This window comes from Sycon ciliatum, chromosome 5, assembly GCF_964019385.1.
Source record: "Sycon ciliatum chromosome 5, ocSycCili1.1, whole genome shotgun sequence".
Lineage (NCBI taxonomy): Eukaryota > Metazoa > Porifera > Calcarea > Leucosolenida > Sycettidae > Sycon > Sycon ciliatum.
The window spans coordinates 28671513-28684969 of record NC_088647.1 but is presented as its reverse complement, the minus strand read 5'-3'; the positions used below and the strand labels follow the sequence as shown (position 1 = coordinate 28684969).

The 13457-nt window shown below is 48.1% G+C and overlaps 1 protein-coding gene across 1 annotated transcript; it reads right to left on the bottom strand.

The window, feature by feature from the left end:
• Nucleotides 1-7470: 7470 nt before the first annotated feature.
• LOC135816961 (E3 ubiquitin-protein ligase TRIM71-like) lies at nt 7471-13457 on the bottom strand. The gene is made up of 8 exons (XM_065330065.1): nt 13425-13457; nt 13138-13278; nt 11605-11718; nt 10879-11031; nt 9573-9710; nt 9207-9241; nt 8532-8712; nt 7471-7608 (listed from the first exon to the last, which is right to left on the bottom strand). Exons 1-8 carry the CDS (start codon nt 13455-13457, stop codon nt 7471-7473), a joined length of 933 nt encoding a protein of 310 aa, XP_065186137.1.

Genomic DNA, 13457 nt, shown 5'->3' with positions numbered 1-13457 from the left:
TACGGCGGAGTCGAAAGACAACATTGCGACGAATACAATGCCATAAGCGCGAAGGCCTTTCCCAATTGAGAACTGGTGGTTTGCAACATTCTCCCCACCAAAGGGCTTCTCACCGCCGTACAACAATGCACACAAGTCAAAAACGATCCGGGGCTCTGACTATGCGCCCAGAACGTGTCATCTCCTGCTGCCGTGGTGGTGGTAACGGTGCTGACGGTTCATACGCTGGCTGCTGAGGGACGATAGCAGGTTGAGCGGTATCTGCAGGCCCAGGAGCCACGTCCTGTGACGATACTTCTAACGGCACTAACCTTTGGATCGGCCTCAACAGGGTACTGGTACTCAACTTAACCTTGGCAACACGACGCTTACCATCTCGACCAGGGAATAACTCGATGATCCGTCCCAAACGCCAGAACTGTTTGCGCTTGGTATCATCGAGAACAAAGACCACATCACCCACAGCTAAAGGGCGCGACATGGTCTGTTGGTGTTTGTTCAGCTGACTTAGGTACTCCACCTCCCAACGATTCTTGACATGCTCCAGTGTCCGACTGAGGTAACGCAATCTCGATGACATCTGCGCAGCGTCCAGGGTACCTGCTGGCTTCTCTGACGACATCCAGATGTCACCCATCATCATTGCAGGGGTTACTGGTGGCTCATCCAGGCTATCAGACACATAAGTTAGCGGACGACTATTCACCACTGCTTCAACCTCATACAAGAGGGTCTCAAGCTCCTGGACCTTCAGAAACGCTGTTCCCATTACCTTTTTCAAGGCACTCTTCACTGTACCAACCATTCTCTCATAGAAGCCTCCATGCCATGGTGCAGCTGGAGGATTGAACATCCATGGCACACTCAGTTTGTCAGATGCCGCCTTGAACGTTGTAGCGTTGTCAGACCTGATCCGAGACGGCAAACTACGTCTCGCGACAAACTTCCGAAATGCTATCAAGAATGACTCAATACTTATACTATCGACCACCTCCAAGTGAACTGCTCTGGTGGTGGCACACACAAACAATGCTATCCATACCTTCGGAGATGACTCACCACGGCGCACGTACAACGGACCAGCATAGTCGATGCCGGTAGTTGCGAACGGCCTCTCGTGAACAACTCGGTCTTCCGGCAGCGGCGGGCAGACTTCTGAGGCAGCCTTAGCCTTGTAGCGGCGGCATGTAACACATCGCTGAGTAATGTTGCGTAGCGCCCGTCGACCACCGATAATCCAAAATTTCTGACGGATGAACGACAAGACTCCTTCTACACCTTGGTGCATCCTTTCAACATGCATTTTCTCCACCAGCAACTCGGTCAGATGATGTTTGCCTAACAGGACTGGGTGCTTGGCTCCATACGCCAACTCGCTGTGCTGAAGTCGTCCCCCGGCTCTGAGCACTCCATGCTCATCCAGAAACGGTGCAAGCTGATACACCTTCGACCCAGGCTTCACTGGTTGACCTTGCTTGATCAGCTCAAGATCCTCAGCGAAACATGCGGCTTGAACGATGCGGTACAATACGTTGTCTGCTGCAAAATAGAGTTCAGCACGAGGCTCAGTGTGCTTCCACTGCAACATCCGAGTCACCATGCCCTGTGCCCTCGACCATTTACTGAATCGGAGCCACCATTCCTTATCAGATTCTCGACTACAGGTGGTGGCTGACACTCGTACCTCTACACTGGACTCATCTGTAGCTGCGGTTGAGGATGCGGTGGGCCAGTCATTGGGCTCCGTGATCCAGGTTGGTCCGCCCCTCCAGAACGGACTACGGATCTGCTGTGCACTACTCCCACGCGACGGTAAATCTGCTGGGTTGTGAAGGCCCGGGCAATGGTTCCACACAATGCCGACCTTCTTCGATATCTCTTGGACTTGACTGACGCGGTTAGCCACAAATGTTTTCCATTTGTACGATGGATTACTGATCCAATGAACGGTAGTGAGACTGTCAGTCCAGCCATAGACTTGCGTGACGGTCACACGCAGCTCCTTCACCACAAACTCAGCGTAGCGAGCCGCTAGACATACTGCTTGTAACTCAAGGCGGGCTAACGTGGGCGGAGACACAGGTGCCACTTTGGCCTTGGCAAATACCAAGTGCGACTGTCCATTGACGACGGCATACAAACAACATCCAAATGCTTTCTCACTGGCATCGGCGAAGGCATGAAGCGCAATCGGCGTGTCAAGATTGCAGCAAATCCAACGTGGTATGTCAATGCTCACCACTTCGGCCAACTCTCCCCACCATTGCGCACATGCGGCTGCGATGCCATGAGGCAACCTATCGTCCCAGTCGCCTCCGACTTTCCAGGCTTGCTGTAGCAGTATCTTTCCCGGCACAACTGCCGGTGCTGCTAGACCTAGCGGATCAAACACTGATGCAACACACTTGAGGAGGGATCGCCGGGTCCAAACAGACGGCCTATCGGACTCGCCTAGCGCTGCTATGCTGAGCAAGTCATCACTGGTTTTCCATTTCAGACCGAGGACTTTATCTCCGGCCTCTGGATCGCACGGGATTTCGTTGCCTCGCCACTTGCGTAACTCCATGCCAGCATCCGTAAGCACACGCACGCTGAACTCTTGCATCTCCTTGGCTTCCGAGGCATTTGAGACACTAGAGACCAAATCGTCAACGTAGAAACTCGTGAGCAAGAGATCAATACGATCTCGCTCTTTAGGTGCAGACAACGCCCGTAGCTCCTTCAAGTGATGCTGAATCACCGCAGTAAGCATGTACGGCGAGCAGTTTACGCCAAATGGCAGTTTCGTTAGCCTCCAGGTTAACAGTTCATCGCTGTCGCTTCGACCGGGCCACAAGAAACGCAGGTACGGACGGTCTTCGGGATTAACCGCGACCATGAAGAAAGCCTTGCGGATGTCCGCTTGCAGCGCGCTCTTATATTCACGGAACCGTAACAGCATACCTGCGAGACTCGGCAATAGCGACGGTCCAGGGTCAACCATGTCGTTCAACGACTTGCCATCTGGTGCCGTCGCTGAGGCATTGAACACCACTCTTAACTTCGTGGTTGCAGCGTGCTCGCGGAATACACCATGATGCGGTACATAGTACCCGGCATCGCTCTCACATGGCTCCAGCTCAATTGCTCCAAGCTCGCGGTACTCCCTGATCAGCACATCATCATAGAGCGCACGCTTCCCATTCCTCTTCAGCTTTTCAAGAAGCCGCTTTGCGATGACTCTAGCTTGAGCAAAGTTATCCGTTGGGCGACGCTCATTTCGCCACAAGAGACCCACTTGGTACCCGCTGCCCTGGCGACATAGCGGGAACGATGGCAGGTGCTGATGTTGTTCTGGAGGTTCATCCAACTGCCATAGTTGTTCAATTTGGGCTGTGACACATGACACGGTCACCGGCTGACTGTTTCGACTTGGTGCAGACGCTGGACCAGATAATACATTACCTATCTCTGTGTTCCACACCGTCTCACCATTAACTTCCTTCTTGCTGTGCAGTACCGTGTTGATATAGTCTGCACCAATCAGCATATGTATTTCGTCTGATGTCCCTTGTTGAGGCTTGTCACTCAGCTCTACTCCCCAACTGTGCCACTGCGCAATGGTCTGCGGACTTGCGCACTTCAAGTCCAGCTCAAGCGTTGGTTTCACGAACGCGCGTACCCGAATGCTAGCGGAGCTACCCTGGATCGTGATGGCGTACTTATCCATGCGCTGTTGGGTTGGTTCCGCGCCGAACGGCTTCACCTCTACATTTTCAACCCCAACGTGTTCTGCATCGATTGCTGACACCAACGCTGCAGTCACGAATGACGCCTCAGCACCCGAGTCCAGGAACACGCGAACCTTCGCGTTTCGAGTTCTTCCCTCAACTCGTGCCACTCCGGTCATCAGCCGCACACTTGGCGAGTGTAGACAGCACGACCCAACATTCTTCTCCGTAACTATCTCAGTCGGTTTCTCCCGGCTGTAACCTGCTCTATCCAACACATCATGTATTAGCAGGTGGTGTTTCCTCTGGCATTTCGTGCATCTCGAGCCTGACCGACATTCTCTGGCCATATGGCCATACTTAAGGCAGTTCCAGCAGAGTCTCTCTTGCTGCAGAAAACCCTTTCTCCCTTCCTGTGGCAGCGACTTTAGCTGCTTCGCTGCATCTGCGACCGATATCGCCATGCACTGTGCCGACGCAGTGGGCCTTGGCACGGATCGTTCTACTGGCTTCCTGGCAGTATCACCCTGCCGTCCGTGCGCGACCTGGTAAGACGCGCCGTGCTCCTGTACCTGGCGCAGTGACATCCCGTAGCACTGTCGTTCGACCAGGTACGTCTTCATCTCAGGTCCGCATTGCTCCAAGCTTTGCCATTGCTTGCAGCACCGGGGACATTTTACCTATATCGGCGCTATACTTGGTGTCCACCTCGCCATCTTCTGTCATAGCGAGTGTGGCCCACACCTCTACCTCTCGGCAAACACGGACAACGTATTGATGAAACGACTCATCTGACCGCTGCTTGCCTGTCAGCAATGTCTTCCACGCTTTATCCGGAGTCTTTCCGAGCGAGGCAAGCAACTCTCGTTTTGCTTCCTCGTAATTATTGCATCCAATACATATCCTCTCCGCTTTGCTACCCGCTAGCGCGATGCGCAGTCGCAGCAGCCATTCGCTTTCTTCGAACTCGTTCTTGGAACAGATGTCCTCGAACAGGTCAAGATAACGCTCCAATGGCTGCGTTCCATCATATGAGGGGATTTTCATCAACGGTTGACGCCCACCGCTGTGACTGGGAGATTCCTCTGTACCTCCCATCGCGGCTTTACCCTCACCCTCATGCGCATTGGCGATGCGCTCGTTAATCTCCTTTAGTGTTTTGGCAAACTCGGTGCGGAGCGCCTCCTCTCGCCGTCTGGCACTGCGCTCCTCACGCTCCGCGTACTGTTGGAGCCTCTGCTCCACATGTACCTTCAACAACTCGCCTTCTAACCCTAACCGCTCTCCATTGTCGATAAAGCTGGCTTCCAAATTGCTCCATAGTTCCTCTGCCATGCTCGCTCCTATCCTGGCGTGGTCGCCAAATGTTATGAACCCTCTAAGATTCTCTAAATTGTCAGGATCGTACGACCACACGGCACGAGGACAACTCTTTTCCTTTACACAGTATATTTCACTTCATCGAATAATTAACAATGAACACTAATAACACCAGCTATTTATAGCATGCAAAAACAGCGTACATGCAAAAACATACGCATATAAAACTGGACATACATGTAACGGCGTATACAGCAAAACACACACAGCGCATATAGCGTATGCCATGCAACAACATCAGCGGTACGGCGGAGTCGAAAGACAACATTGCGACGAATACAATGCCATAAGCGCGAAGGCCTTTCCCAATTGAGAACTGGTGGTTTGCAACAACTATACATCAATTTAAAGCAATATCCGTAGCCTGCCGTCATGATATTATCATGGCTGCTAAAATCCAGACTGGTCATGACTTCGTAACATGCATAAGGCCAAGTAAAAAAAATCCTAGTTTATCGTCCCCGCCCGCCCCATTTTTCGAGGCCGCCCAGAATTTATTTTTATTTTTTAAATCTAGAATTTTGCCAAAAAGCTTGATTTTTTACGTCGGCTAAGGCTTTCTATCATTTATCTGGTGGTCTGTGCGAACCAAACAGTATTGGGGTTTGTGTCTTATGAGTGGAGTGACAATCTGTCGATCCAAAGATTTTGCATGTAATTGTTTATGTACATATATCTGTTATAGCATTGTGTATTCCATACACTACCACTATTCTGTTGCAGATTGTTGCACATGATGTGTCATTGTTTACCAAGAACTATACTAGTCTGTAGCACATCAAAAAATAAAAAATAAAAATAAAATCCGCCCTCCCTCCCCGATTTTTGTGAAAAAAAGGACGATAAACTGGGATTTTATTTTACTTGGCCTAATGTACAAGTACATGTACATGTACACGGAGTTTTGCGGACTACCCGCCACTACATGTATCTCGTCCGCCCCAAGATACTGTCCCCGGGGAAAATTGCAATTCCGCGGCCGCGTTTTTTTCCGCGTTTTTTGCGATTTTTTAAAAGACCGCGTTTTCCGCAATTTTCCCGCGTTTTTTGAACTTTTTTGTTGCACTACACGTACACACAGTGCACTGTTCGGTCAGCAACGTCTCATCGTGGCGGCTTTTTACTCAAATATGACGAGTGCTTACACCAGAGACTTGTAACTGATTGATTTCACTACATACTCACTGAAAATTGCCGCACATCAATATTATTCACCGCATATTTACCGCATATTTACCGCAAATTCACCGCAAATTATGCCATATTATGCCGCGTTTTTCCCCGCGTTTTTTGCGATTTTTTTCCGCAATTTTCCCCTGGGACAGAAGATACCTGATGAAGGCTGATTCACTCGCATCTTCTGCTACATGTACTGTGTCAGTGTGAGAAAGAACTTTGAAGAAGACTAGTTCGAGCATACAATAATGTATTGCCATGATTTCTACCCTGCTTTTCATTGAAAACACTATCTGCATGACCTCCAAACTCTTTGCCATGCAGACCACCAGCACTGATCAGGTGCATTGTACACAATGCATAATGTACAAATACAGCCGGCCGTCAAAGCCTCATCCATGTATGTGTACGTGGCACTAAGAGTCGACAGAATCAGAAGAAGGAAAAGGATGATCTCTTTGTGCACAAGTCAAGGCAATGTTGACTAGCAATTCTAATACTTCGAAGCAGGATAATTGATCTGTAAGAAAGCAATCCACAATAGTAAATATATAAGTCAATAAATCAGAACTCTTACAAACTAGTCGCAATGCAAAATGGTATACAACCTAGAACACAAAGAGTTTTCTAACAATTTGGAACATCATTCTCCTGCGAGTCAGGGTGAACAAGGATCAAGAATCCAGGAGCTACCTAAGAAATACTGGTCCTGCTACCAAACTGGTTTGTGTGTGTGTGGTGTGTGTTTTGTGTGTGTGTGTGTTTGTGTGTGTGTGTGTGTGTGTGTGTGTGTGTGTGTGTGTGTGTGTGTGTGTGTGTGTGTGTGTGTGTAGGGATTCACTGGACAGAAAAAGCCACTCAATAGCTGTGAGGTGTAGACCAGGCTGAATAGTGGCGGTCAATTCTTCAGGCTTGCAATCTTTTAAATGGTGCAATCCCAGCACAAGTGGCTATGGCTTCTACTGTAGCATCGCTTTCATCGCCTCTGGCGATGGGCGCCAAATGGATGATCAATGGTGTGTGTGTGTATATATGTGTGTGTGTGTGTGTATGCGTGCGTTTGTGTGTGTGTGTGTGTGTGTGTGTATGTGTGTGTGTGTGTGTGTGTGTATGTATGTGTGTGTGTGTTAATGTATGACTGTACAGATATGTTGCCTAGAAGTAACATGGTGACAGAGGGTGCTGGAAGTCTAACAAGAAACCTTTAAAACACAAAAATATTGTGGCTTCCATCACAGGAAACAGCTACTAAGCCCTCACTTGTCACGCAGACACCCATCGGCTTGTCCAGCTCTCCTTTTCCAAACTCAGCCAGTGGAGTGTAAGTTTCTGCGGCATATACCTGCAGAGAACATGGACAACATTGGTGAGCGTACAGGAATAACACGTATTATAGATGGTTGATGCATGGTGATGTATGGATGATGTATGGTGATGTATTATGGTTGATGTATCTGTCCCTCCAGGAATTTGCGATTCCGTGACCGCGTTGTTTTCCGCGATTCGAACAAAATTCCGCGATATCCACGCTATTTGAAAAATCATCCGCATTATTGTACAAAACTGTCCTTCGTACTTGAAAAGCACCGCGATATTTCGAAAAGCACCCACAATATTGGAATCTTTCTTCGATGTTGTTTAGTTCTTCAAGCTCGTCAGTAGTTTACTTGTGAGATCGATACCAGGATGGAGAAGTTTCTGGGCAAATCAGCGGCTGAAAAGTAAAAAATAAAATAAGGCTCGCGTCGAGTGTTGTCGGAGAATGGAGTAAAACTGTCTTGCAAGCTCCTGTCATCACTTGAACCCAGTCGTAATCGAGTACAGCGCAGCACAATCCTACCTCACTACACTACAAGTAACAAAATCGGACGAAATTTGTGGCATTTTACCTCGCAACTTTTTCAGCGATATTTCCTAAATGTCTCCACAAGTTTCTAGAGGTACAGATGTATGGATGATGCATTATTGGCGGATGTTCATGCATGTCGATGACGACACTGGAAAGACCATTGGACAACACGATTCAAGAACGCAAAGCAATATTCTGTAAGAGCTAATGTACTCTTGCTTTACTGTCTTGTACTCTGTGCATGCAGTGTACATCACTTTCTGTGTTCATATCAGTGTTGTCTGATGATTGTACTGACCATGAATCACAGACTAGCAACAAACTGACCATGCTCCACTGTTGTATATGTACTGGGTACTACTCTCTGCCTGTAGGTATTTAGAAAGAAGAACACGACACAACAAGCTCTCCCTTACCATAACACGTCCATTGCCATGATCTACGACTAGAACATTGCCGTAGGCATCTGTAGCGACATCATACGGTTGGCACAGCTGCCCAAAAGCGCTGCCCTGAGACCCGAACGAAGTGATATACTCTCCATCGACGGTCATCACCATTTGCAGGAATAAAAAAATTGAACATTCACACACACCACTGTGGTGACAGCAAGAGTATAGATATAACAGGAGTGTAAGAATAATACTCCAACACACAGTGCATAGCTACTATCATTATGACTGTAATGATGATAAGGTTACTGGTGTGCAACTGTAAAAACTCAAAACCTGAGGTAAGACATGGACCTGGCACCAACATTTGATTACTATGTATGTATTTATTGTAGCACAGACACTGTTTGGTTTGTGACATGATGTATAGACATGATGTTTAAGAGTCTAACTTCACATCAGCCTATACACTCTTACACTGAAAAGGACAAGTAACAGGCAAACATGGCCAACAAGCATTTGCATGACGTACACATTCATTTCTGATTGAATGAATGTTTTCTTGCCCGAACCTGTCTAGTGCTTAGCCTGGTAGATGGATTATCAATAGCAGTAAAGTCTCAGAAACAGAAGAATTCCCAAAGTACGTCTATAATTTCTAGAACAAGTCAAGTTTGCATGCATCCACCCAATTAACACATCCCGTCAGATTCCAGAATCCTTCTGAAGCTCAACTGAAACAGGGTGAATTTAGCAGAGCAATGCATATTGAGCAGAGAGTGGTGTTTTTCTTGCAGATTTGTGAGTGCGAAGTTTGACGTGTTGCTCATGTGTTTCAGACTACAGCCAGCAGTCAGACCCGTGTCGTCAATTAGCTGCAAATGCCATTTCCAACCATTCGGAGCATCCACCGACTTTAGAAAAATTCCTGACACAACGATAGGAAAATGAAGTTGATGCTGCTTCTGTTTTGGTTGTTGTTGTTGTTGTCGTCGTCGTCGTTGCGGTTGTCGTCGTCTTTGGTATCGTTGTTGATGTGGGTGCCAGCTGAACATGATAACATACCTGTATACAATGGTTGTTCTCGTCTGCAATTAACAATCTGTTGTGGTACACTGTGATGCCGCTTGGGTATTGAAATTGGCCTTGACCACTACCTTCTGTTCCAAATGCATATCCTGTCTCACCACTGCATGGCACAACCTGTACAGTACCAGTGTACATAGAAGATAATTATCTGTGAGATTCGTAATTAGGGTTGCAAGGATTATTCGAGTATTCGACTGATATTTGTTTGAAAACACGATAGAAGGAATGTGTTCCCCTATGGAATATTCATTTCAAGGAAGTGTACGGTTAAGTACGTTAATGTGTCGATCTATGGTTGTACAGGCGCTATGACGCATGCGGATATGTGCACTCTGTTCAAGTGCCGATCTATCGTAGTTCTAGAACGGATGCAGTGAGTTGTAAATGCGTGCGAGCATGTATATATGTACGCACACACACGTGTGCTCGCACGCACACACACACACACACACATACACACACAGCACTCACACATACATACACACACACACACCACATACACACACACACACACACACACACACACACATAAAGCGCTCCTATTGCATTGACTCACAGACAGAAGGGTCAGGTAGGTCAGGCAATGCATAATGATCTGGATCCAGAGGCAGGAAAGATAAATTGAGGGCGAATCTCCGCAACTCTTGAACCACCGGTCAAAAGGAGTATAGTGCTTTTTCAAGGACACCACGCCGTGCCCGTAAAAGGCACTCACCCCGAGATTGTGGTGAACAGGTCGCGCATTGAAAAGTATACGAAATGTGACAGGGTTGTCTCAACCAGAGCTTGGATTGATTTTGAAGCTTGTTCATTTTCGCCCAAGCCATGAAAGGGCTTCCCGGAAGCTGCTCTGAGTCAACACGAGTGTTGGACATGAAGTTGAGCGCCATCCTATTGCTTCTTTCACCTCCACGCGTCCATTCTCGACAAACTGAATGTGACCTGGGCTTCGCCTGTTAACCAGCGATTCAAAAATTTTCTCGCACATGATCCCGAAAAGTGACCGTTGGTCCGTCCTTGAAGAAGCCCTATGCTTGCAGTCACCCCTTTGTTGTGAGATTAGTTTCCCTCGCTCAGCTATGTATCTGTGCCTAATGAGATCACCATAATGCTTCATCTTCTGTTACATGATTGAAAACAGTCCCACAACTTGATGCTGAACAGTGATATAGGCTAGTTCTATCTTTATGTATACCACAGTACACTGTTAGTGGGTAGGAGAGGGATTTTACACAATACAACTGTACATGTACAGTGTGTACTGTCTGGTTACGTTTCTGACCTGAATCCGATGATTGTAGTTATCTGCCACAGCAAAGCACGGGCCCAGTACACTGTGGTTGACTAGGACAACACCAATTGGCTCATGGAACTCGCCAATTTCTATTCCACGTATTCCTATAGTGCTGAACTCTGAGAAGTTTTGGTCAGTGATCTGCACAGGAGGGCATGGAGGCAGACAGCAGAGATAAAAGATGATTTAGAAATAGACAATAACTTGGTCAAATGCTTATGACCAGTATCCTCATTTCACGATCACGGTGGCTAGAAGTGAGTGTGCGAAGCAAGACTTGAATTGGGATTACCAACATAAACAGTATAACTACTTGGTCCGTTTCATCGCAATTGTCGCTTATCTCCCACGCACCTTTTGACAGGTAAAACCCAGTCCGATCTCGATATCTAACTCATATTCGTTTGGGAGGTTGTGATGGCAAGATCAAAGGAGACCAGAAAGAAAAAACCATCGAGACTAGCGCCAGTGGCATCGCGATTCGTACGATTGTGATGGGAAAGTGGGGAACTTTTCGCTGCAGTGAATGCACTGCAGCGAATGCACACATTCACTGCAGCGAAAAGCCAAGCGCAGCTCGAAGACCGGACCTGTAGCAGGGGAAATCGACATCCTGACCTGGAGAGCGTGACAGTCAAGGCCAGGCCAGCCAGCTCAGTCGCCACGTTTGAACTGCAAGTGCAACGACCTGGCATTCTTTGCAAGCCTGCAAACTGATGGCGAGATGGTGACAAAGAAGACATTGTCCGACCTGGCAGCGGCAGTACAAGAGGCTTTGTCAGCGTATCCAGCAGAGCGTATGACTGCTGTCTGGAGAGGGATGTGTGCCTGATTCAAAAACATTGTTGAAACACACAGTGGTGACACACCGGTCACGCTGCCCACGCTCCTCCAAGTGCCAAAGTGACAGTCACGACTGTTCCTTTCCCATCGCTGCCATACGCCAAGCGGAGAAAGCAAGAGATACTCTACGCCAGCAGCTAAACACACCAGCGAATGTCAGCTCAAGTGACATCAGCTCGAGTGATACAGAGCCAGAGTCGGATAAACTAAAGCGTGAGTGCAAGAACGCGCTCCGTCGCTGTTTTCTTTTGTACATTTTTTGTAACGTTGCTTCCTTTCTTCGACTTGCTTCATCAAATTCCATCGCTGAATTATTTTTCTTGTGGCGGAGAGGAATCCTGTATCATGGTTCCTCGCTATGCGTTTTAGAAATTTTACAGAGCGATAAAATAACTCCTGTTCTTAGTTGCGATAGATAAGCGACAATTGCGATGAAACGGACCAAGTACAATACATGATAGTGTGTGTGTGTGCGTGTGTGTGTGTTCCGCGGATGTTGTTGTTTGGCACATTGCTGCCGCCATACCCAGCGTGTGGCCCGCGGAAACGATGGCGAGACGCAATTAGGGTCGACCTGCGACGAATAAACATCGCCGACAAGTCATGGTTTGACACAGCGCAGGAACGATCTGAGTGACAGCAAGCAAGCTTTGCTCGGCAGTAAGATATTGCCCGCCACAAGTGCATCATGGAACGGCGTAAACCAGTCCAGCAGCAAGCCAACAGCCGCCAGTGCTCCCAGTGTCACCGATAGTTTCGGAGTGCGGGTGGCATTGCAGAACATCGCTGTACCCAGTCCTGTTCTGCCCCGAATGTTGCCAATGCCACAAGCTCTTCACCTGTACGCCTATGTATTCGGAAACCGTGCTGTCCCGCTCACTGTTCCATTTGTGAACGTTGCTGTAAGTCGATTCAGGGCTTTGCTATCCACAACTGCAACCGATCCACCAGGCGTCCAACTGCTGATGAAAGGGACAAGTTCCAATTGCAATGTCAGAATTGCAAGAGGCGTTTCAAGAGGCGAAACGACTTATCCCATCACCAACGCTCATTTCTCCTCTCGTCTCCGTCTCGCTCAACGAGAAACACGTGACCTACATGGCAGTGTATACCAGGACCAGGACCAGGATGTGTGTGTGTGTGTGTTCATGTGTGTGTGTTGATGTGTGTGTGTGTGTGTGCATGTGTGTGTGTGTGTGTGTGTGTGTGTGTGTGTGTGTGTGTGTAAGTGCGCGTGAGAGTTCGCCATGTACATGTATGTGTGAGCAGGGGTGGATCGAGCAGGGGTGGAATGGGCAGGGTAGACAGAGCAGGGGTAGACAGAACCTAGATGTTTTTGCCTCTGTGCAGGTTGTAGGATGTGGAGTGTTCAAGTACAACAGTAGCGAAACACCAACACCATACCTGTAGTCGGTGGTTACCAGTATCAGCAATGATCACTCGTTCATCATCTGTTACATGCACAGCGTCTGGGGCATAGAACTCTCCACAGTTTCTTCCCTCGACGCCAACCGTCTGCTTGCACTGGCCATCAACCCCATGTATCTAAGTGCATTAACAAAAAGGAATACAATAACAAATTCAAGCACACACGTACGCACAGACATAGCCCTGATCTAAACATATACATTAGAATGTAATTCTATGGTGAGAATCTAGCCACAAACTCGCCCAGTAAATATCAGGCAAACCTCCACTCCCCGATTCGCTGATGGCCGACCCAT

Excerpts from the sequence above, each read along its gene's own strand:
- LOC135816961 (XM_065330065.1), bottom strand. The coding sequence starts at position 13,457 with ATGGGTCGGCCATCAGCGAATCGGGGAGTGGAG. Across the intron at positions 11,719-13,137 it reads CTGGTAACCACCGACTACAG|GCACACATCCCTCTCCAGAC; the intron begins GTATGGTGTTGG and ends TTTTTGAATCAG. Across the intron at positions 9,711-10,878 it reads ACTACAATCATCGGATTCAG|GTTGTGCCATGCAGTGGTGA; the intron begins GTCAGAAACGTA and ends GGTACTGTACAG.